We start from the raw sequence: 25,823 nt of genomic DNA, 5'->3' as shown, positions 1-25,823 counted from the left end.
TGGTAATTTGGCAGTAACACCGGCAGACCAAGGGGTGGTAACGGTTATTCCATTTGGTGCTATCTCAGCCAATTTATCACAGAGATACCACCAAACTCTTAATGAGCCCCACTGAGCCTTCCACAGTGCCATGGTGCACCAAGGCCTGTAGAAAATCATGCCCATGAAAATACAGCGGTCACAGCCCCTCTTCTTACTCCCCAAAGCCCCGAATGGCCAGGTTCCTCTTATGGGAAAGCTGGAAGGAGGTATGGGCACATATAATGGAGGGTGGGATTTCGAACATGGCTTCCTTAGGGGCAAAATCCCAGTCCAGCCTTCCTGGGGGTTCTTGAGTCTTGCTAGTGCCTTCAAGGTAAAGGTTAAATGAGTGTGTGAGGCAAAGGTTAAACGAGTGTGTGAGGCAGGAATACTTTTAGGGTGAGACTGGGTGCTTATTGGAGTTAATTTGCATACTCCAGGCTGCAGTTACTGTGTACTGTTAAAAGAGGGCATCATGCGAATGTTAGATCAAAACAGGGGTGTATGGTTTAGTTAACAGATTAGATTTCCAGGTCTATCGTCTGTTTTAGTTTGAGTGTTTAGGTGGTTGCTATGAAAATGATACATTCAAAGCAAAACATTATAATGAAACCTAAACAAATATAACATGACCTAACCAGCTAGTATAAAAGGAAACCGACACCCCCCCCCCAGCCCACAAAAGGAGTGAATGAGTACAGATAGTAGCTCTCAGTAGATTCTAGTTAACGTGCATTCAGCTTTGGGCAAAGAACACTTTGATCCCGGTAGAGCAAGACATTACAAACATGTTTTTACAGCTTAAAACGCTTTATGGTCTTTCCATGTAATGCCATTGCATCAAATGCCATTCCATCTAATTTTTTCCATTTAAAAACTTTGCATCTACTGCATTTTATTCTTTTTTGGGGGGGGTGGGGTGGGTCCCCCTCCAACCCCTGTTTTTTACCCTTTATAATGCACCTAAACAAAAATTAACCCTTTACCCCCCAAAAATATGCATTAGATGCAAAGGTTTTAGATGGAAAAAATTAGATGGAATGGCATTAGATGGAAACACCAGATACCCTTAAAACATGACAGAGTGTAGTATTTAAAATGGGGCTGGGCATAGATAATAAAGCTTAGTACAGGCACATCACACACACAGACACAGTCACTGCAGCTCTAGCAATTTCTCCTGTGCACAAAGGAGGTTCTGGGATAAGGTCCTTTCATCAGCTGATTTCTCCAAGTGTAAGTACACTTCAGATGACTCGCCGTGAGCATGGCGAAGCATTTAGGGGAATTAAACATCCCTGTTTGAATAGCCGAAGCCTCGTAACAAGCAGAGCCCAATGAGTATCGATGCCTTGTGGATTACACATGTTTTACTATTAGGGTGAGTGTATGACTACGTGATCAGAGAGCCCAGTGTGCATTACATGCTCAAAAGGGATTCATGCCTGAATTAAATATGAAATATTTTAAATAAGAATGACCACAGACCATTTCATATGTTCCCAAAATGCTCTTTGTTGTTATGCAAATTGGCAGGATTCCCTCCTGCAGGTCCCCTGCCCCCGAGCTGCACTTGATTTGGTTTCAAGAAGCATTCAGGCTATGCAGCCCCATAACACACATGCACCCCAGGGGTTTGGGGGGTGGGTCCCACAATACGGCAGTAAAAGGGTGAGGAGAAGAAATATCCGAAAAGGAAGAAGCACGAGGAAGAGGTTGGAAAAGAGTAGGTTGGTAGAGTAGCAGATGATTTGCAAGAGAAAAAGATAACAAAGGGATGGATTTGATTGTGAAGAAGGAGAAGATGAGAAAAACTACATTCAGCCTTTACTTTCCAAGCACTTTGCCTGGGCAAGAAGGTGTAGAATGTTTGTTAAAAAGGATTCAGGGGACAGAATTCGGGGAGTAAACTCAAGCATACACTACCCACATAGATCCGGTCACCAGCTTGACTCTTGCTTGCCAGATGTTATACGTTCACTCTTCCTTCCAGGTTCCTTTAACAAATACAGCAATTCATGGCTTTAACATTTAAGAGGAACAGATTTAAAGGGGATGGACCTTGTCTTGGATTGAATTCCTGCATGTGCTGGGTTTCATGATTGGCTGTTAAAGTAGACTGCACCATATGCAGTTCTATCAGCTTTTAAATGTCTGTTATGAGTTTTGTTTAAAATAAAAGTCATATTAAAGAAGAAAAAATACATTGCTCAGCATATAGCCCGCTCGTACTCTCCTGGATTTTTCTGACAGTCTTGTACCCTGATTTGTTACCTTATCGTAGATTCTGTTGAGAAGTCGTGGCACCGTAGGGAAGACGGTCGGCCGCAGAGTTTTCATGTCATCGGTCAGCAGTCGAATATCCCCTTGGAAGAAGCCCACTCGTCCTCCGCAGCAGTAGACCACCGTCTACAGAGTTTAAAAAAAGTGATAGAATCAGTCTTATATTCAACAAGAATGCCCCGCCTTTCGCTGATTTATTGCCTTGGTTTCAGGTTCTAGTATTTATTTTCACTGGCTTAATTTGAAGATCACACTCTAGCCTCATGCTTTTCAGCTTATTATCATAAAACAAAAGGTTCATATGTACCCTGAGATTTAAAAAAAGAATAATATTATAACCTATGCGCATATCTGATTATGTTTTATTGTAGTTTTGGGTATGTCACAATTTATCCGAGCAAATAATTTTGTTTAAAAAATATATGCTGCATCTTTCTATAGAAAGTGGAATGTATGTATGTGTGTATGCTTGTCCGGCTATACAAATCCACACTGGTGAACCCACGTCTGCCAAATTCTGCATGGATTCCTCTTTTGTCTAGGGCAAGATCGTAATCTATATTTGGATGCAAAAAGTTTATACACAAAAAAGTATTGCGATGTGTGTGTGTGTGTATGTTTTTCCGGCTATACAAATCCACACCGTTGTACCCACTGCTACCAAATTTTGCATGGATTCCTCATTTTTCTGGGGCAAGATTGTAGTCTATGTTTGGATGCAAACAATGTACTCCGTAGACACCCTCATTTACGGATGCTCCCCGATTAACTAAAGGTATTAGAAGGAGGGAACATTTGGAAAAGTGTCTGAAGCAAAATGCTAGATGTGTTGGTTATTCCTTTGAATTGTATTTCTACTGTACACAGTTTGAAAGTGTTTATTAAAGCATTTTTAAAGGGAATACAAATATAATATATATTTTTATCACGCCACTCCAAGTAGCAAGGTTACAGTTTACTGAAGTTCATTCATGAGAAGAGAGCACAATCAATCTTTCTTGGACATTTTCTCAAATGTGCTGAAGCCATTGAGTGACTGAAAAATGCTGCACAAAAAAAGGAACATCACTTGGAAAAGCTCCATCTAATGCACGGCGAAAATCAATATCAAGAGCTTCTGAAACACAACAACAAACAGCAGCACGACTTGCCGACCAGAGGACAACAGAAACTTTCTCCAGGGCAAATGAGATACCAGAGCAAACTGAAGCAAGACTTGCTGACATGAGGACAAGAGTAACATCCTCCAGGGCACAGGAGACATCAGAGCAAACTGAAGCAAGACTTGCCGACAAGAGGAGAAGAGTAACATTCTCCAGGGCACAGGAGACATCAGAGCAAACTGAAGCAAGACTTGCCGACAAGAGGAGAAGAGTAACATCCTCCAGGGCACATGAGACACCAGAGCAAACTGAAGCAAGATCTGCCGACAAGAGGACAAGAGCAACATCCTCTAGAGCACATGAGACACCAGAGCAAACTGAAGCAAGACTTGCTGACATGAGGACAAGAGCAACATCCTCCAGGGCACATGAAACACCACTCGATCAGGACACGGGCAACGCCAGGTACCACAGCTAGTCCTTAATTAAATTCATTACTCTTTTGAAATACAGAATTCATTTTCAAATGTTATTCAAAGGTTATTTTGTGTGATAATACATTTTTTTGGTATATATTGCACCTGCCCGCAACGCAAAATAAATATAAAGAAAGTTAAGTGCAACGAAAGAGCAAATTAAACATTGATGGGAAACTGATATCATATCTGGGAATAAGAGCGAATTAATTAATTAATGGCAGGAGATTTTACTCTTAGTCTAAATTAAGACACGTCCACTAGACGGATTGGTGGCCAAAGTCAATAACATGCTGATTGTTTGCTGTATGTATTAGGGATTGTTTCTAATCACTCCAGAAAAGGTAAATCATTCAAGCTTCATAGGCAGGAACTCTGGCCTATATGAACTATTAAATGCTCACAGCTCCAGCTATCAGGCCCGTGAGGCAGGCAAAAGCTGTGTGGCATCTAGTCATAACAGAGCGAAAAAGCAGGGCGTGTTCGAAGCAATGACTACTGCCCTGTGGCGTATGGGGATCAGTATTGTTTTATACATTCCTACTCAGCCCTTACACTACTCTTAAAAGCAGTGATCACAGTCATAAAGGTGGAACAGTCACAACTAGAATGGCATTCCTCCTTCCCCTCAACAGGTAGCATCGGGTGCAGGCAGGCGATACTCTTCAAAATGGTGTGAGCCAACATGGAAGCATCCAAACAACAAGTATGGTATGTACCAAAATAAACAAAATGTCTGATCATGGTTCTCTACAAATACAACTTTAATTAACTTAAAGGAAAAATGTAGCCGCTTGTTTATATAACTTATACACCAACAACTTTGAGGAACAAATCCAAAATCCTAAAGCAAATCCACCGAAGATTAACAATGAGTCAATACAAACACTAATCTATGCTGACAACATCATCATATTAGACAAAACCACAAAAGGCCTTCAAGAAACCTTGGATAAAACACAAATGTATATGTGTACAAATAACCTGCAAATGAACACAAGTAAAACAAAGGTCATGAAACTTGTCACTCAAAACCGGAAAATCCAACATCCCGTAAAAATCTTTCTTGAAAATAAAGAAATACTGGCAACAAAGACAATAAAATATCTGGGCGCTCTGATTAATCCCTCTACCAATGAAAAAGAATGGTATGAATGCATCGAAGAAAAGACAAGATCCTTAGCCAGACAAGGAAGGTTTTTTCACCTGAAATACGGCACATATTCAGTAAAGGCTACAACCCTATTATACAGACAAAAGGTAATTCCAATAATAACCTATGCAAGCGAAACATTAATCAACCAGAAGATGATCAATTGGTCTTTTCTAGAAGGACTATACTGGCGAAAAACACTAGCTCTCCCAAAATCGTTTCCCATTGCAAGGATCAGATTTGAATTGGCCTTACAATCTATCGAGTCTATTGTTTCATGGAAACAGATGGACCTGTTTAGAAAAATAATTTCGGATGAGCAGATTCCATCACTGGAAATACTAAAAAGAAAAACACAAGCTTTTCAAACGCCAGCTCTTTGGAAATGGACAACAACAATAAAAAGAAAATTGCAAATATCAGAAGAAAAACTAACAAAGAGGCCACAGCAAGCGAAACAAAAACTAAAAAACAACGATTGGATAAAAACAGTAGAGATCCAAACAACCTACAAACGTTACCTCAAATGTGACGCCGAGAAAAGAGCTCTAAACGAACTACCTGACTATTTAAGTCAATTTCCGGACAGAAATATACGTGACTTATTTCTAAGATTTCACCTGAACATACTACCGACCAGAGACTATCTAGCAATGATAGATAAATCTGACACCGTTTCCTTGGAGTGTAGATTTTGCGAAGAAGTGAAAACAACAGAAACATTAATTCACATAATCATGGAGTGTCCGATGCTGAATGAAAAAAGGGAACTCTTTAGAGATTTTTTAAAAATCTCGTCAAAAGCAAACACGACTGAAGAAAGATGGTCTAATCTCCTACTAGGAAACGATCAATGGCGGCTTATCAGTACAATAATTAAATTCTGGATTGAGATTACAAATGAATCAGAAAGGGTCTGAATTAAATGACTTGCTCTTATTCTAATGAAAAGTTTGTAAAATCAAACAAATCATTTTAAATTAAAAAAAAGGAAAAATTACCTATTGAAAACACTTACAAACCCATCCCTGTAATGAAATATACAGCGAATGCAGACTTTAGGTTAAAAGTGCTCTCTGGGTGTGAAGTTCAAGAATATATTGTTTAATGTATAAAGTATCGTCTTAAGAGTGGCTAAAATGCAGAGAACAAGGTCAGTTGGACAGAACCGGGTTTAGATGACGTATGGTCTTGGTTTAGAATCTCAACAGCGCTGAACCGGGTTTCTTGGCATTTTCAAGTGCATAAAGATGGATTTGAGTCTGTCAAGCTGGTTCGACAGGATTCAGCAACATGGTGCAATTTAACAAACAGCAATCACTAAATAAGCTTCAGACAAGTTGCAATTTTCGAATCAACACAGTCCAAAGGTTAAACCAGGTTTTGATGCATGAAAGCAGGGATTCAACTTCAGTGGTAAGCTAGCTCAACTGGGTCTAAAAAAGTGATGTGGTTTGGCAAACAGAAACATGTCGAGGTGTGGCTCGGTAGTCCTAAAGTGGTTTGAAGCATAGAGTGTCAAAGGCAGCTTCTTAAGACCCTTGCACCTTCAAGTCTATTTGAGTCACTGCTCGAACTGGCTTGAATCAGTTCAAAGATGCAGGGAGAGCAAAAGGCAGCTTCATTTGGTTCTGCTGCTCTGTGGAAAGGTCAGCCCAACACCGGCCCTTGGCAGCTAGGAAGGTTGATAGGGAAACTTGAAGGTATTGCCCCTTCAGCAGGAATAGTCCTGGATACCAGTGTCCAGCAACAGACAGGCTTTTCTCCCTGCAGGTCACTTCAAATGTCCCCTTGAAGTGGTTCGGGAAAGGATCATGCTCTTTGAAAGTTTATATCGTCACCCTATGGATGGGACTTTGGTCCCCCTTTACCCCAAAAAGGTTCCAGTGAAATTGTCTTCACTCTGGTAAAAAATGATTCAGGGATGATAGCCACAGTTCATTGGTCTATCCCAAGCTTCCTTTAAGGGGCCAATTCTGGCTGCTGTGACAAGGGCTATTCCTTCTGGTGTCAGTTCCCAAGTGCCTGTCTGAAGGAAGTTTGGGGGTGGGGGTGGGAGGGTTCTCAGGCAGGAAGTGCAGTCTGTGCATATCCAAGATGGTAGGGCCCCCCTCCTGTGTCCAGGTCCTCTCATAGCCACACTGCTGCTAACCCTTTTCTTGTCTAACTCCTATCAAAAGGATGTTTGGTAGTTATCTCCCTGGTGTGACTTACCTATTATGTTTCAGGTTTCCCATTGAAGCCTCATACCTTACCCCACCCCGAGGGGAGGTATATCCCGCTTTCTGAGGAAGGTTTTAAGAGTTCCCAGCAGAGAACAAAGAACATCCTGGGAAGGATAGCTGTTGTGGGTGTGCCTCCCAGGCTAGAAGCAATACACAAATGGCTCTTCAGCTGCAAGGGAGGCAGACATTTAGTGGATAATACAATTAAATCAGATTGGGTTTTGGCAGTGTTAACTGTTCTCATATGCCACTACAGAAGACTAGATAGTTTTATTTTTAAATGTCACCAACGTACTGCCACCAGGCCATTAGGGTATACAGTTAAATACAGTTGAATCATGAGCGAACACAGTTAAAGGCAGCCATGCTGTTGGAATTAATTTGTTTCCAGCAGGCTGTTTCAGGAATGCACATATTGCTTTGGAGCCATAAATTGTCAAATCACATTGCAGCTGCTGATATGTCAGTAGACAAGGTCCAGCAAAATACAGCTCTGTGCACTATACATTTGACAAATGTGTGTGGGAGCCCCTCTACTGAGAACGAACATGGGTCAAATACCCTGTTCTATGGAATTTCTTCCAGTCAGAAGGGTCTACAACCACGTTTCAGCTCATTACACCCTTAACAGAGGAGAAATAACTATTTGCATATCAGTCTTTGTCCCACCCACAAGGGCAGTCCAGCCCTGAAATGCTAGTCAATTCTCCTCTGAACAAGGGTACCATCAGCACCCCCAGACATGTGTTTCGGCCTAGTCGGGCCTCATCAGTGAGGTGAAGCTGTGCCTTTCTAAGCACAGTGAGCAAAACCTGGGCTTTGACCCTAAGTAACCCAGGGTAATCCAGACATGGACCGCTTGCTCACATTGCTGTAGAGAGGTTCAGCTTCACCTTACTGAGGCGGCCCAACAAGGCCAAAACAAGTGTCTGAGGTTGCTGGTGTTACTCTTGTTCAGAGGAGAATCGCCTACCATTTCGGTGCTGGACTGCCTTTGTGAGTGGGACAAAGACTGATATGAAAATTGATATTTCTCCTCTGTGGCGGGTGCAGTGAGCTATAACGTGCTTGTAGACCTTTCTATCATTGGTGATAGCTTGGATCTATGAGGGCTGCATTATGGTTGGGAAGGAGTGTTGATCTTGATGTTTTCATCTGCACACTCAGGGTTTTACCCAATAGGAGAGATGAGGATCAGCCAAGGGCCTTACACAGAATGCTATTGGTCGAGAGAGGAATGGGCGTCAGTGTGTGTTGGTTAAGTGCATCAACATCTGGTGGACTTCACAGCAGATGGCATCTAGGTGGACCTCCCACCAGACGGCATCTAGTTGGATCTCCCAGAAGATGGCATCTAGTCTAGGTGGGCCATCAAAGAGACGGCATTTAGGTGGATCACCCAGCAGATGGCATCCAGGTTGACCATCCAGTAAACGGCATCTAGGTGGATCACCCAGCAGATGGCATCCAGGTTGACCATCCAGTAGACAACATCTAGGTGGATCTCCCAGCAGACGGCATCTAGGTGGACCTCCTAGCAGATGGCATCTAGGTGGATCTCCCAGCAGACAGCATTTAGGTGGATTTCCCAGCAGACGGCATCTAGGTGGATCTCCCAGAAGACGGCATCTAGGTGGACCTCCCAGAAGACGGTATCTAGGTGGACCTCCCAGAAGACGGTATCTAGGTGGACCTCCCAGAAGACAGCATCTAGGTGGACCTCCCTGCAGACAGAATCGAGGTAGACCTCCTAGTAGATGGCATCTAGGTGGATCTCCCAGCAGACAGCATTTAGGTGCATCTTCCAGCAGTAGGCATCTAGGTGGATCTCCCAGCAGACGGCATCTAGGTGGATCTCCCAGAAGAGGGCATCTAGGTGGACCTCCCAGAAGACAGCATCTAGGTGGAGCAACCAGTAGACGGCATCTAGGTGGATCACCCAGCAGACGGCATCTAGGTGGACCTCCTAGCAGATGGCATCTAGGTGGACCTCCTAGCAGATGGCATCTAGGTGGGTCTCCCAGCAGACAGCATTTAGGTGGATCTTCCAGCAGTAGGCATCTAGGTGGATCTCCCAGCAGACGGAATCTAGGTGGATCTCCCAGAAGACGGCATCTAGGTGGACCTCCCAGAAGACGGCATCTAGGTGGACCTCCCAGCAGATGGCATCTAGGTGGAGCACCATTCTCTAACTCAAGATGCATTCATTGATACAGTCTTTAAACCTTAACAGACTTTCACACATTTTTACATATATTGATGAGAATATAGTCAGAAATATTTCAGTGGAAGTGGGCCTGCAGCGAGTCAATAAAAATTAGATTAACCAGCATTATGTGATTGGGAACACTGATTGCAGTTTTTAAGATTTAGACTGCAGCCCTTCCCCTTTTCTCTGTGTGGGGGCTCTTGTTTTGATCCACATTCCTGTACCTTTATAACATTCTACAGCAAGATCCATTGAAGAGCAACTAGTGTTTTTCAGTATGCAAGATATTGGCCCAACTGCCCAACATGAGGGACATCCTCGTGGAGAACAGCCATGCTATGTTCTAGGGTTATTTGCAAGTATTGCTTAGGGTATTGCCGTGAAAATGAACATCTGTTCTGTTGCCGAAGATGGGTGGAGTAAAAAAATGTGGAAAAGGGCTTTCTGCATTTTCTTCCCAAATTTGCCCATTCTACAGGATGGGACAATTTAAGCATCAGACTCACGTATTGGACAGTCATCATGATGGTGTGGTCCTGCGCAGGGCATTCTCTACAACCGTCTCGCACGGGAATACCATTTCTCAGTGGGGAAGGCAAAATCTCCCTACCAGCAAGGTAAATCAAAAGAAAGTCATTTCCATGGCTTTTCTCTCCACTGTGCAGCCTTTCTGCTCAATGAATGTCCGCATGCGCGTAGAAAGCCTCAGATCCAAGAACCTGTGGGCAATCACTGATCCGCTTCCACGGAGTAAGGATCTGAAGGCAAACCCAATGTCCCGCTGATGCTGAAGGCGTCAGAATCTTCACGCGGGATCCTTCAACTTCAGTGCAACCAGGTTGTAAGAAGAATATCTATTGATGAGGAATAAGGAAATGTAGTCGGGAGGATAGCTCAGTGGCAAAGTGCTCGCCTTGAAAGCAAGACCACACAGAGCAGCACAGGTTCGATCCACTGGTCCGTGCTTAGAAACCTCGGGGTATTATGCGCGTTATAAATAACCTTTCATATCATATCATATTGGAACGGTAGGCATGTTAGCGGTCTGGATATCTGAAGGGAAATCACTTACCTATGAAGTGTGGGGTGCTACCAGTGAGCCTATGCATTATTGCAACCTTTGGAGCAGCAGTGATATGGAATGACGATACCTGTTATTAGCAACTGCAGATAATCCGCTTCCTAGGCTGTAAGTGTAGTGACTATTATCAATCAAGTTATCGTAATGATAAACACTCACCATACAAGATGATTGTATTTGTTGCCTGTGCGAATGGGGGGCTGGGTGTGTGAACTGCATGCTTATTCCCGAGGCTGGGTAGTGGTCAAACGGATGACTGAGGGTCTAGCATTTTAGCTGGGGTTGGGCTGTCCATAATGACCGTAAAAACTCTTCTAGAATCAGTCAATACCTAAAGATAATAAAACCAACAGCTGTGTGGGTGGAAGATCAAGTGGTATAGTCCTATTCTTACCTGCACCACCCTCTCGAACGTGTGAGCCAGGGGAAGGTACGATATGGCAATGTCGTCTGTCGTCGGAGCGAAGGTATTCTGTGGGGTAAAGAGTAAAATAAGCGTTAAAAGGCTGTTAACAAACTTCAGATGATGGAGTCACCTGCTGTGAAGATACCGCTAAACTAACCCCACTCTGCCTCATCCCGGCTGGCTTTACCCATGCTGCACTGGCTACCTGTCAGTAAGCAAGTTGTGTTTTAAGTTCTGTGCATCATAGGTAGATCCATACATGGTCAATCTCCCGCTTTTATAGCAGAAAGAAATCCTGCTATACTCTCCCTCTCAATTCTCTGTTCCTAGGGCATGTTTTAGCCCCATATCCCTGCTAGTAAACGCAAATTCACAGGCGATCATGCCCTGGCTTATCTGGGGCCCTCTACTGGAGCCCGCTGCCTCTTGTTATCAGATCCCTAACATTAGACCCCAGCGCGGGGGAGAGCCAGCCAATCAGCTCTCACCAACGCCATTCGTGAATGGCTAGAGAAAGACTACGTTTGGAGGCATCTGCTAGCTCTGCTGCGCCACAGGTGTCATACCCTGCATGGCCCGTCCCCTCTGCCCGCACCTGCGTGATCTGTAGGGCACACAACACATCTTACCCTTCATCAAAGTAAATGTGTTTTTCTATGGTCAAACATGCTCTTAGCATGCAGCATGACCAGTGGAGGAACTTTGTGGAAAATGTTCCGGGGGGGGTGTGGGGGGGCATGACATCAAAATGAAAGGGACCCCTGCCAAATGAGTGGGACAATATGTCGCCCTCTAAAATTACGCCCATGAGAATGACGGGGAGTTACAGGCATTAACACCCAGATTGACTGATAAATTTAGACATTAATGACCCCGCAGCCCTTGCCGCGGCCCTCACTTTGCTGGAGTGTACCCTAGATCGGGCTAGTGGGCTGCTACTGGCCAAACCTGCCCAGCAACTTTCGTGATAATGCGACATTCCATATGTATTTTAAGAGAAAGATAAAAAGCTTCCCTTTTCCATCAACCTAATTAATATGATGCTCTTTCAGAATTTCTCTTCCTAACAGCAAGATGCCTGAATGGGGCAAAGGTTGTGCTCTATAAAACTCCAGCAAAATAACATAAAAGCGCATTTACTCATATGGGATACTGTCTATCAATCTTCAATAGGGTTCTGGTCCATGGCATATGGCTGAAGCCTTCCTTATGCTCCTTATGCCTGATATCAAGCACAGGGAGGACAGGCTAGGTGGTCAGATTTGAGATTCTGGAACCGGCAGAGAAAATGCATGGGCAGTCCTTACAAGGTGTGCTTGGGTTCAAAAAAAGTGTTTAGACTCTGGCATTGCAATTAAACATATATACCAAAATAAAAGAAACTTAGACTGAGATAAATACATACATCTCTATATGTCATTCCTTAGAAAAGTAACCTCCCACGGAAATGTTTAATGTGAACTTTTAGTAATAATTAAACTATACTGTGGATTTCAAACAAGCACCAGCTTCTATTTCTTGTCTCTCCATCATGTTGAGCATACATCATAGTTTCCAAAAAACCTGTTTCTAATCAAATTTACCTTCCCATTCATAAAATGTCCAGACATTTGATTTCCCCCCCTGTTATGCTGTTTACATACGGGTACCCCAGATGGACATAAAAAGGGAATCATCTCTATTCCATTAATTCCTAATAAAATCGTTGCTCTTCTTAGTGGAGCCATAAGGATATAAGGATGTCCCGGGGAGGATAGCTCAGTGGCAACCTGTTTGCCTTGGAAGCAAGACGACACGAAGCAACACAGGTTTGATCCCCGGGTCTGCGCTTAAGCGCAACTAAGACAAAAACAATTACGCAACAAAAAAAAAAAACAATTCCTGTAACAGCGCCTCAGTGCCTGCGGGCTGTGTGAGTGCTTTAAAAATGCAAATACAAAAAATAAATAATTCGTAAAATCTTAGCAATATCTCCTGAGACCTCTTGCCACACTTCCTCAGCTTTATTCAATTCTGCCAAAGTGTGGTCCCAGGAATCCTGTTCCATGCTTCTAAAACAATATGTTCTCTTTTTTCGCATTTTTCAACTCGATTAGGGTGTGTCGTTTTCCATCTTGATGTTACCATATTGCGATCCTTTGTTTTAATGGAACTTGAATTACTTGGGGACAGAACAGATATTTGGTGACTCCTTTAATATGAAGATGTTCACGGGAGGAGAGATTTCAGGTTCCATGTAATGTCCCCCGCAAAAATGCCTCCTGACAAAAAAGTAGCTATTTTTTGCGGAGACATTATTACATTGAACATCCGGGGGACACCCCTGGAACCCCTGATATTTTTTATTTTTTTTACAAGTGGAGCAGGGGAAATCCCTGCAACCTGTCCCCATACATAATGTCATCATATATAATGTCGCCAATGGCTTTTCCCGGCAACATTATGTATGGGGACATTATGTATGGGGACATTATTTATGGCGACATTATGTATGGGGATATTATGTATGGGGACATTATGTATGGGGACATTATGTATGGGGATATTATGTATGGGGACATTATGTATGGGGACATTATGAGCTGATACCACTTTTCAGTATTAGAGAAAACACCATAAATCATAGAGCAGTGGTATTCAAACTTGTTCATACTGAGTCCCCCCTTGAGTGAGCAAAAATTGTTTCTGGGCTCCACCACCTATTTGTTGGCCCCACCTAAGGGACCCAAAGGATGTCTAGGGGGGCCCCAAGCTCTTTAAAATAAAAGCAGATTATTCTACTGCTTATATTTTCTGTGAAAAGCAGCCCCCTTAATCCATGTTTATATTGAAAACCATCATATTCCCTTTTTAAGGAGTCGGGGGCTCCCTGGACATCCCTGGGGCCCTCCTAGGGGGGGCATCCCCCTAGCTTGCAGACCAGTGGCCTACAGAATGATGGAGAAACTAATTTCCTAAGCCCTGTCAGGTACACATAACACAACATACAAAGCCCAATACAGAGAACACAATACACCTACCACAAATGCACCTATACCCCAAGACAACACAGACCCTCATACAAAATCATATACCACTCATTCACACACAGTACACAAACCACATAGGGCACCGACGGGCCCCAAAAACCACATTTCACCAAACAACACACATACCGAACCATGCTCATATACTATGCACAGCGAGCACTATGCACTGTCATGGACGAGGAAGCAACAGGTAATGAACAGCCAGTGATATGGTTGCAGGGTGTTTATTTTACACAACAGTAAATAAGGGATTGGTGTTAACTGAGGTAACAGGGGGGCGAGAGGCCGTAAAGCACAAATCCTTATCTACCACAGTCCTTCCCTCTATTCCCTTGGCATATGCCCGATGACAGGAAAAAGACACTCACAAACTCTTGTGTTGTAAGTGCCCTGCACTTCTTCTCAGCTCAATGAGATGTCTTTCTCGTCAGGATGTTGCACGTCAGCTCTTTTCCAGGAAGCTTTGGCACCACCATCGCTGATGCCTTGGGTTGCCTGCATCTGGGTCAGGTGTCGGACTGATACTCAAGTTGAACCCCTATGGTTCTTAGGCTTAACCCCTTCTGCAGGTTGCCAGGCCCTACCCTGGATCATGCTTCCCCCACCAAGCTAGGACCCTCCCCAAGAACATAGGCCTTGTCCAATGCCTTCTTCTTTTGCCCACTCCACCCCACCTTGTTGTCATTCCTCCTGTCACCCTCAACGAACCAGAATGCTCTTAACTCTTCATCCACCGATTATCTTTCTCTAGGACTTTTTTCTATTTTATTCTCCCTTAGTTTTCAGGTACTACCATCCTCCTCCTTATTATCCCTTCTCTTCATCCCTTTCCTAGTCCTCTTGAATTATTATTGCCTTTATAGTTCTACTTAAATTCTCCCTTATCCTCCTCTTGGTCATGCCTTGCCTACTTCTCCAGCTAATCCTTCAACTCTATCCCTCCTTCAGCTGATCCCTCCTCTTTGCCTCATCCTTCTCTTCTCTCAACTCTCTAACATTATCCATCGAATGACTCCTATTCAGCTCCAGTGTCTCCTCTGCCATACTCTCTGCTCCTCCTCCTCCTCAGTGCACTCCCTGCTCCTTCTCTACTTGCGGCCCCACTATGCACCATCCTTGGCCTCCTCCATGCCTCTAAGTTGTACACATTTTTCGCTTCCGCCCCTTTTTATCCTTCTGTGGGACAGCCTGCAGATTGCTGATTTCAGCAAGGGTTGTCAGCTGGTTGAATCACATGAGCAAGTGTTGTGATTAGCACCCACACCAAGGATCTATAAAACTCTCATGTGTCAACAATTTATGAACATTGGCGGGCGCATCTCCGCTCCCCGAGATTACTTGCAGTGAAGGTGCCATCTTGGATTTAGATGATCCGAATCAGCATTGCATCGGCAGTCCGCGTTGACAAGTACCATCTTGTCTCATAAGCGGGTGCGCAATGCTACCTCACGTTGCACTTTAAACCAGTCCTCTGCTCTCATTGTATGGGTTGCCTTTGGTGCTCATAATGGCACAGTGATGTTTGGGTCAGATGTAAAAGTGTGGTAACCTAAGAGATTAGAGTCCTTGTTCTTTGTACAAAATGCATTAACATGCAGTCATCTGCATGACTGAACATGGTGTGGGGCTACTAAGCAGTCCCTCCTTGCAGACCTCTGGTATTTGGTGAGCTTATTATCCTTTGATCGTGCCCTGTCCCCTATCCATGGAAACAGTTTCCTGATCTATACTTCCTTCACTAGCCATTGCTCTCTTATGTTCATGCCTACTTTATCCCTGGCACGCCAGAGTCTTTGAAGAGGTCAATCACACAATGCTAGAGATGGAAAGGGGAGTTTGGGGATCATCCAGACACCACCCTCTGTGGCCCGCATCACAGAGCATGTGGTGGTGCCCGGCCACTAGGGTCCACCTGGTACCATCTTTCAGCCTCTCATATGGGACTTTGTCACAGCACATAGCACATTACACTACCCACATACCACAGCATCATGCACACTCTACATAACTATGCGCGGTCTACATCACCACGCACGATCCACATCAGCATGCACAAAATAACTTAACCAAACTAAAAAACGACATACATGGTTAAGGGAATTCTTCACAGCATTCAGCTCTCTGGGATCTCCTCTTTGGACAAACCAAAACGTACACGGTCAATAGCCAGCTTACTACAGTCTTAAATTATCAGCAACACCTGCGTCTCTCCTTATGTAGCATAATATAGTAGATGGTAATCAGCGAGGCACAGTATTGCTGACCTCCACAAATGATACACAAACCTCCCTTCTCCCTCCTTTGACATTGCCCCACTTCTGACTGGAATCTGGGATGAGGGACTACGCTCACCCCCTATTCGCACAACTCTTTGCAGACAACTGCGGTTGTCACTCCCGACCTGCACATACCCACACGCATTCTAGAAGCTTGGGAAACTCCCACCCCTTTTCTGACCCTCTTATTCTCTCTATGTAGTAGATGCATAGAGGATCTCTGCATTCACAGAGCGAAAATGCCAAGGCACGTTCAGTCCAGGAAAAATAAATTAGAATAAATTATATTAAAAATAATTAAGTTACAAATAAAAGAGACACATGTTTTACACGGCTTTTACAGAAACTTGAAAGCATGTTGGTACAAAATGAAAAAAATTGAAAATAAATTAGAATAAATTATATTAAAAATAATTAAGTTACAAATAAAGGAGAGACATGTTTTACATGACTTATTTTGATACACAATGGAGAAAATTGAAAATAAAAGAAAATAAATTATATTGAACACAACTAAGTTAAAAATAAAGAAGACACATGTTGAAAATCATTTTCTTTTTCTGTTAGAGGTTTATTGTTATTGAGGATGATGTCGTGTTTGTGTTAAATATAATGGTTTGTTTTCATTTGTATGTTTGAAAAATGATTGTTTTTGTGCAAAGTTGTATTGTAAGACACGAAGAACACAATACATAAAATAAAAAAATAACTTCAAAAAAGCTAACAATGAAGAACGATAAGGTAACCCTGACTTTAACGTGTGTAAAGGATAGAAAAAGAAACATATCGCTGGCCAGGAAGAGAATGGTTTAGAGCAGGTGAGGAGGGTGAAGAAGGATGCAGGGGGTCCTTTGGGTACGGATTGCTTCCCAGTGTTTTAAAAGTACACCTTCAGACATGAAAATAGGAGATGGGGTGCCGAGATGAGGGGGCGCTATGCAGGGCTTCCTCATGCAACTAAATCACCAACAAACCAATACCGCCTTTAAAAAATAAATACCTTTATCTGGACAGAAATTCCTTTTGTGAAAACATTGTGAAACAATACATTTAGTTTATACTTTGGTCATTTAAAATGTCTTGGTTTCTCTAGTTTATATTAGTTTCAAGAAAAAAGGAGTTACTTTTACCTCTTTGTTTTTTCCTCTTCATTTTATATTTTTGGTGAATTGGAACCATGCACCTTGCTATTCTATTCTACGCACAGAACCCCACCTCTGGTGATGAAAGTGTCCCTCCTAGGTTCCCGGCAACACTTCCCAACTCGCTTTAAGTACATATTGCATGTGAGGACGTTTAAGAACATATGAACCCACCTCGGTGCCTTTGATGAACCCGGCAGAGTCGGCTACAATGTTTCTATGGGTCAGCATGGCACCTTTGGGGTCCCCTGTGGAGAAATGGTGACAAGTTAAACACTTTGAATGAAATGAGGGCATCCCTTTTAATCACTCACCTGATCAAAAAATACCTACCTGTGCATTCCTACTCAAGAAATGGTGCCAACAAGTGGTTATCCTTAATGTAAATGGAGCAAGCTGCTCCTTGGACAGCTTCAACACCCCAGTCTGAGCTTGACCGTAAACATGGGACGCGATGCCCGATGGAGAGCTCAGGAGATCGGGGTGCTGCACTGTGGTGCACGAATGGCCCACATTACCACCTCACATATAGATCCTGCTCATCAGAGAGCAAAGCTGCTCAGGCTCCACCAACCAGTATCATTGAACAGTGGGTCACTAAACAAATACAGCTCTTTAGTGAAACCAACCAGCCACTCCACGATAAGCAGCCGGGCATCCACCACAGAGTCGATCGCGGAGTACCAAATGTACCCTTCTACTAGAGAGAACGTCTACCAAAAACATAGAGGAGAGACAGCCTGCCGATGTAACTCCTTAGAGATCTATTGGCAGAATAGGATGTATTTTACCACAATTTGCTGCTGGACTAATTATAATCCTTATCACTAAGGTGAACAATACTTGTCTCCTGCACCTGATTGGAGCCCTGCTTGATGGTATGACGCCTCTACCGTCTCCAAGACTCAAACATTAGAACTCATTGAAAATGAATATGGCAATCTAAAAAATAAGAAAATGCTATAAGAAAATAAGTATAATCACACCGTCTAATGAAAGTAGAAGTATGCAGATTCTAAGCTCTCGACTGCAGAAGGATGAAGCTGAAATGATACCATGTAGGAGGACAGTTAAATCGTATTACAGATATTGCTTGGATTAATGAGGAGCATTGACTACAGTAAAGAGAACATTTTCTTTTTACTAAACAGCACTAAGATGTATGCCCTGAAGAAGATCTAAAGTTCCAAACATGTGTTGACTAAGAGGGAAACAAGATGTAGATAGGCTAAGAAGGGAATCATAGGTACTTAGAAATGTTTGTGTAAGGAATTAAAGAACTTCTTTCTGCTCAATGGATGGAGCATATGCTTGGGCATCGGAGGACCACTCTTGACATGGATCTCCTCCTTTTTCATTGATTGTATGGCACAATTGAAGATGGGGCCATTCATGGGACAAGCCTCAGCTTATGCCTGGGGCTGTCCCCTAGGGCTATCACTTTAAGGATTGATTCAGCATCGTGGCAGGCGACCCTCAGCTGAGAATACATTTAAATTACATGACTAAAGCATGGAATCTGGGCAGCATCTTTGACCAACAATTCTCCTCTTTGCCCATAGCAGACCATTTCGAGCAGCTGCTGCAACCACCTGCACTTATTACAAAGGGTCCTCTGAATATGTGTCAATGATAACATGCCACAACTTCAAATGTCCTTTATCTCGCAGGTAGCCATGCTGCAAGTGTGGCCAGAGAAGGGCTTCCACTGATTTAGGTGTATAGCCCACAGGCTTGTGTTACCATTCACTGGACAGATCCTGCACCCTGAAAGAAGACCAGTTATTGGAAGATCCTGCATCCTCAAGTGGACCAGTCATTGGATAGATCTTACCTCCCCCCAAGGACGAATCCCTCGATAGACCATATATGCCTAAAGAGGATAATTTGCTTGACAGATCCTGTTGCTTCCCACTGCCACACTTCTCTAATAGGAGGACTAATCCATGGACAGATTTTACAACCCCTAAGAGGAGAAAACATTGAACGATCCTTCAACCCCAATAGGATCTGGATGGATCCTGATCCTATATTCTTTCCAAGAGGACCAATCGCTTCAAAGATCATAAATCCATCAAACGAAGCAACACTGGACAGATCCGACACACCCTAGAGTAGGAATGCCTGAGCAGAATCTTCCTCCCCACAAAAGGACAAATGAGCGACAAAAAAAACAAATCCCCTCAATGTCCCAAAAGAGTGCCAATCATTGGGCAGATCCTACACACCCTAGAGTAGAAATGCCTGGGCAGAATCTTCCTCCCCACAAAAGGACAAATGAGTGACGAACACCCATATCTAGTCATAGCATCGAATGCCAAAGAATCGAATGCCTTATCATCTAAAAAAAGCATCGAAAAAAAAAGAATCTAATTCAGTTTCTTTTAAGCAAAAGGGTTTATTTTAATTGTATTCGGTTTTTAAAGGTTAAAAAAGGGGGTTTGGGAGCAAGCCCCCCATTTAAAAAAAAAAGAAAAAAAATGCATGAGATGCTTTTCTTTCGAAGGTTTTCTTTTATGGTAAGGCATCGATGCTTTGGCATTCTATGCTATTACTATAAACCACGAAAACCCAATCCCCCCAATGTCCCCAAAGAGGGCCAATCATTGGACAGATCCTACACACCCTAGAGTAGCAATGCCTGGGCAGAATATTCTTCCATATAAACGGACCAATGAGTGAAGAAAACCCAAACTCCCCAATGTCCTCAAGGAGGACCAATCATTGGACAGATCCTGCTCTCACCTGCCCTCCCAGCCCCCAACAAGAAAATGTACTGGAGAGATCCTGTACCCCCTAAAAACCACAAGAATACCCAACACGTTACCGCCGTTTTAACAAAGTAAATTACTTCGAGGTAATTTACTTTAGTCAGAATTACTTCATGTGGGGAGTAATCCAATAGATGTTATTAAGGGTTAAAACAAATCAACTCAAAGAGGCCCGCTATGAAGTGGGCCCACTTCTTGATTCTTGACAGAGGTAACAATCACCCCATTCACGGTTCATGTTTATTTTAGAGAGCATCGTTAATAAAGTCATGGCTGCTTGTTGGATTCTTTTGTTATTGAAGGCTGGGAGGAGGAAGAGGTTTCACTTTTTTATGCTCCCTTATTAACAAGGACCGGGCCCCCATGTCGTCGCTCCTACATCCTGAACCCCTTTTCATTTGGTGTGAGTTTTCTGACTCCAACAACCTTGTGCCATAGTTCTCTCCCTTTCTGCTGAATTGCTTGCACTTAGGTAGCAATATTTCAAGATTCTCTTCCTCGAGTGGTTTGGTGGGAAAATACTGTTTGGCATTACACCTGGATGGCCATGCTTGTTTAGAGGGGAAAAGAAACATATCTTAAAAATCCAAACATATCATGATGTTCTTGCAAGAAGGTCTTTCCATGCCGCATATTTGTGTCTAGTGCCACATGAAGATATGTCACCTGGCTGCTGTGCCTCACCTGTGGTTCCGCTGGTGAAGCAGATGATACTCAGGTCCTCGGGCTTCGGAGGCTGGAGGAGGAAGGACACGCACACCGTCTGAAAATTTGCTCTGGTGCATTGATTCAATTTAACATTTTACCCAAAAGCAGGACAACTTACTATTGGTTTTTTGTAATTCTCTTTGCCCAGTTCCTGTAAGAGAAAATGAAGCACCAGTTAAAATGTGGAGCAACTATTGTAATAGGGGTTTAAGCTTTTATTATCACCTAATTTTGATAACAAGCATGTCCCTTCTTCCAACCAATCACAGCATGGTAACCATGGTACAGTGAAGACAAGGGCGGACCCTCCCAAATCACTTTGAGACAGACACACTCTTAGCTGCTTGTTTCTCAATACTATCTCGGAAATGTAACATTTATAAATGCCAGCTGGTTTAGTAGCACCTCATTTATCAAATGATTGTGGGTACTTACACACAAACAGTGTGGTCTGCCCAATAACAGATTTGTAGCACTTTGGCTAAATGTTGCCCTTTTGAATGTGGCCCGTGTAATTGAGTTTTACGTAAGCATTTGTTGGCCACATCCACACACTCTATCAAGATCATTCTCTCATTTGCCTGTTGGGGTGCAAGTCCCAGTCCATGCTGCCTTAGTGGAGCACTTGAACGGGCAAAAAGCCACCCATGGAGACACCGAATGTAGAGCATCCAAATAAGGAAAGGGGCCAGGAGGCCCAGTGGACCCTGTTGGTCCCAGGGTCTATTGGTTGGTGAAGTCCCAACCTCCACTCCTGGCCTTTCATAGATGACCGTAGGTCTTCATACACCTTTGTGGAATCTCTCAAGTTACTCCCCTTAAAAACTAGGGGGGTCATCAGGCAAATCTCATGATTGGCGAATGACAGCTGCCACCTCCACTTTCCGAGGATGCGTTGTCGCTTGGTCATTCATTCTTACTGTAGCAGAGTGTGCGGTTGCGCATCCAGGTGAGGTTCTGCTGTCATACCATAAGACATACACAAGGCCATGGAGGTGCATGCGATTGACATGCATATGTGCCCCTTGCAGGTATAGTTAAGTCAAGAATGCTTAACTTTGCTCCAAGACCTTTAACTCGTCCAGCTGACCATGCTCTAATTAGCAATGCCCAGTGGACATTCCAAGAGCTCTTGTGTTCACTGCACACACACAAAACACCTGAAACACTGTGAAGCACAGTCTCATGCTTGGGATCAAGAAGTGCCCACATTGTCTGGCTTTACTCTGTTAGAACTGACAGCCCGGGCAGACGTGGCTACATGACCTGGATGATTCAATTACCTCAAGTTCCTGGAGCGACAGCACCTCAATTTTAAGCTTGGCTCCTCGCTCCTTGACTTCACTTCCAAATGGGTCCATCAGGATGATCGTTTTGAGCCCCATGGTGAGCCCTTTTTCACAGTTGTCCAGTAATATTGCAGCTTTATCTGGCTTGTCACACACCACCGTCGACAATTCGGCTGAAACATCAGAGAGCAACAATTAGCATTCAGTTATGCTCAAATAGTAGCGTACTCGTGTCTCTCTCAGGGTTAAGGCTTGTCATCAGTTCTGGTCACTTTCATTGAGGATATATCTAGACTTCTGATTGGCTGACATTCAAATGCTTGCAGGGTTTGCGAGAGTATGCTCCCCATAACACCCTTCTCCCTACCCCAAGAATACTGTTTTACCTTCTCCCACTTGCTATATCAATGCCCAATACCAATTTGTCCAAGTGGGCACTCCCAATCTTTTTTTATTCTAAAATTACCCACAGGACTTGATAAGATTGTCAAATTTCGAAAATAAATTATTTGTTGATGGTAGGCACAACTAATAAATATGAATGCATTTTTTTATTTTTATTTGTAAATTGTAGTTTATTACAAAACGAATTTTTACAACACCTCCTAATTCAACCTAAATTCAATCAATTTAGTTTCTCTCAATCATTCATTCATAAAAATAAACTTATCGCTAACTGTCATCTCCTAAAACCAGAGTCAATCCTTAATCATTCCTTGTGACATGCCATCATGTACAATCATCTACAATTCACCAGTAGCTATACATTAAGCTGCAATTCTATCATCATTTTATCCATTTTATTTTGTCAACAATCAACTCAATTTCATCCTAATCAAGGTAGAGTAACTTAATTACCTATTTGCAATTGACTGTCCAAATAGTCGACCACTGCACAGGTCAACAAAACATTCTGACCAGACAGTAACCTAGCCCACCAGACTGTCATGTTTTCGTGTTCAGGTGCTAATTTACCTAAATACATAGTCCTTTGGCCTACCACAGCCAGACATTCGATAAACAAATGTTTCAATGGCTCAACGTTAATATCACAGAATCGACAACGATTATTCGGAGTATTCGCATCATGTTTTAGGAATAACGTTTCTTTCGTTGGTAACAGGTTCAAACGCAGGTGCAGAAACTGATTACGATGGTACTTAGATGGAAACTTCTCCAGGTATTTTGGAGTTTGATTTATACCGCAAACCTCACCTTCTAAATCAAGATTGGATACAAGCTTTGATCTTATATCCGCAGTATTTATCCAGTGGTGATAAAGCAAATTATTCTTTACGGCACATGGGTTTTCTTGGAGATTCTTAATATTTGTTCCTGCATCGGCCAAATAAGCATTTATCAACTCAGACCACTTTTTCAGCAGCCCTTGGTGTGGATTCTCTCTAGTCGCATGTAATATTTGATAAGGAGCAGAGGATTAGTCCATTGAAATTTTTCTCATCAGTGAGACTGACTTCCACACTACTGTTGAGTAGAGAGGGACTGCTACCCAAACTCATAGGGAATGGCTGCAATAGACACACTGTTTGGTAAATGAAGGACTTGACGCCAACATTTACCTTCTAGAATACTCCATATTGTACTACTGATATTAAAGCCTGCCTCACTACCGTAATTGCTGCCACCACCTTTTGGCGATAAAACATTAATATCGGATTGGCTGAGAATTTACCAAAGTCTGAGTGTAGTTTTGTACCTTGTAATTTCAGATTATTCATTTTTACCTTTAGGTCTTCAACCCATTGATGTTCTCTTATTGAGTTATTGAAGACTACACCCAGATAGCGCATGCAATCAGTTCGCTCTAATTCCACATTTGCTGAGTACCATTTGAAGATTTTTTTCTTCTTTCCAGGCTCCGAACCAATGCACACTATTTTAGATTTTTTAGTGTTTATTTTTAGGTTGTTCTTTTGCAGGTACGCTTCTCATTGATTCAAGAGTCGCTGTAAAACAATTTGGGTGCAATGAACCAACACCAGATTGTCTGAATTTGTCGCCCAACTTATTGGGTGACCATTAATCTTTGGTGGAAAGGAGTGACTTTCCAATAATGCAGACGGAAGATCGACGTTGTAAAGCTTGAAAATGAATGCCGCTAGGGGGCAGCCTTGTTTCACTCCCCTTTCGGGATATATTTTATCTGTCAGCTCAACCGCAGCATTCATTTTCACTTGAATTGAAGTGTTTCGTGTGGAGTAGCTTAATGGGTTGAAGGAGGGCTTCAGGACAATTCCACATTTTCAATTTTTTCTACAGCGTGTTTCTATTCACGCTGTTGAAGGCTTGATGGAGGTCCACAAAGGCCAGAAATAGGTTCTTCCGACTTCTAATTGCTTCAAGTTTTAATAGGGTGAGCAGGGTTAGATTTAATTTCACCCCAACTCCTTTGGTAAACCCTTCTGGAACTGCATGGAACATAACCATTTTCTTTGAAATATATACTATATATAGAACTCTGCTGCTGGAAAAGAGTTTTGTTCCTTGCTGCTGATGCTGTAAAGAAAACTATATCACCCTAAGCGTGGCGCGCAGCGCCTGCGTGGAATCCCAAGCCCAGTTCAGTCACTCGTGAAAAGGCTGGCTGTCAGGTGACTCGGCATTGGAAGGAAGAATGATATCCAACAAGCAACCGCTGCTTTTCAAGCGAAACCTGCTTAGACATCCACTCTGAACACAGTGGGGGCAGCTAACTATGTATCAACACTTGCCCCTTTTCTGGTAAAAAAGAAATGGGACAAAATGGAAAATTACGGGTGTCCAACTGCATGCGTACAATCAGTTGGTAGTCACAAAAAAAAGGGAGACAAGGAACTATCCGACGGGCCAAGAGAGCCGCCCCTCTGAGCTGGAAATGGACGGAGAGAAGGATTAAAAACACCTACAATAAGTGGATGAAGGGTCACAAAAGCGCTATTATACAGCAAGATGTGGAACGGATGCTGAAAATCATCAGCTCCAAGAACACAGCTGAAATGTGGGGCGTCCTAAATCAGACTAACCGCAACCCCAACCTTTCACAAATAAATGGAGTGACAGAGGCCAGCTGGATGCATTTCTTCAAAGCGTTACACCGCGTCTAAAGCCAATGGAGTTTGAACTTCGATCACGAAGACCTGATTTACTAAATCAGGTGTGCCAATCCCTCACGAGCCCCGGGGCCTGATGGCCTGTCAAACGTAACACTGAAGGAAAACCCAGTGGAATGGGCCATAATGACGGAGATGACAATGAAGAATGTGCTGGTGACCCAAATAATTCCAGAATCCTGGACGTCGGCCAACGTAGTTCCAATCGTCAAGAGCGACAACAGACGGGACCCAAACAATTACTGGCCCATCACTCTTTTGTATGTGCTGGGCAAAATCTATGCAGCCCTCCTCCTAAAGAGACTAAACAACTGGACAAGCAAGGCACTATCCCTCTTCAATCTCTATATTTCCAACTTAGATAAATCAATGGAAAAGATCAGATGCTTCCCACCACCAATAGATGGGATAAAGGTGCCTCGCCTACTATATGTAGATGACTTAGTCGTCTTAGACCAAACTGCCATCAGTTTGCAGAGACAGCTAAAGGCCCTAAGGGAGTACGAGGAAGAAAACGGTATTGCGTCCTTTTTCAGACACC

General features: G+C 43.1%; 1 protein-coding gene across 1 annotated transcript in view; it reads right to left on the bottom strand.

Annotated features, from left to right (window-relative positions):
- The window catches only part of ACSL5 (acyl-CoA synthetase long chain family member 5), a 142,755-nt gene that overhangs the window by 76,061 nt on the left and 40,871 nt on the right, over nt 1-25,823 (bottom strand). Inside the window, exons 6-11 of the mRNA XM_069611790.1 lie at nt 22,167-22,345; nt 21,002-21,034; nt 20,860-20,911; nt 17,579-17,652; nt 10,946-11,023; nt 2,296-2,430 (exon numbers count right to left, since the gene is read on the bottom strand). Coding sequence (XP_069467891.1) covers nt 2,296-2,430; nt 10,946-11,023; nt 17,579-17,652; nt 20,860-20,911; nt 21,002-21,034; nt 22,167-22,345 — 551 coding nt within the window. The remainder of the gene's footprint in view (nt 1-2,295; nt 2,431-10,945; nt 11,024-17,578; nt 17,653-20,859; nt 20,912-21,001; nt 21,035-22,166; nt 22,346-25,823) is intronic.

The sequence above is a fragment of the Ambystoma mexicanum genome, chromosome 8 (genome assembly GCF_040938575.1).
Source record: "Ambystoma mexicanum isolate Mex_15411 chromosome 8, UKY_AmexF1_1, whole genome shotgun sequence".
Classification (NCBI taxonomy): domain Eukaryota; kingdom Metazoa; phylum Chordata; class Amphibia; order Caudata; family Ambystomatidae; genus Ambystoma; species Ambystoma mexicanum.
This window is presented reverse-complemented; position numbering and strand designations above follow the sequence as displayed.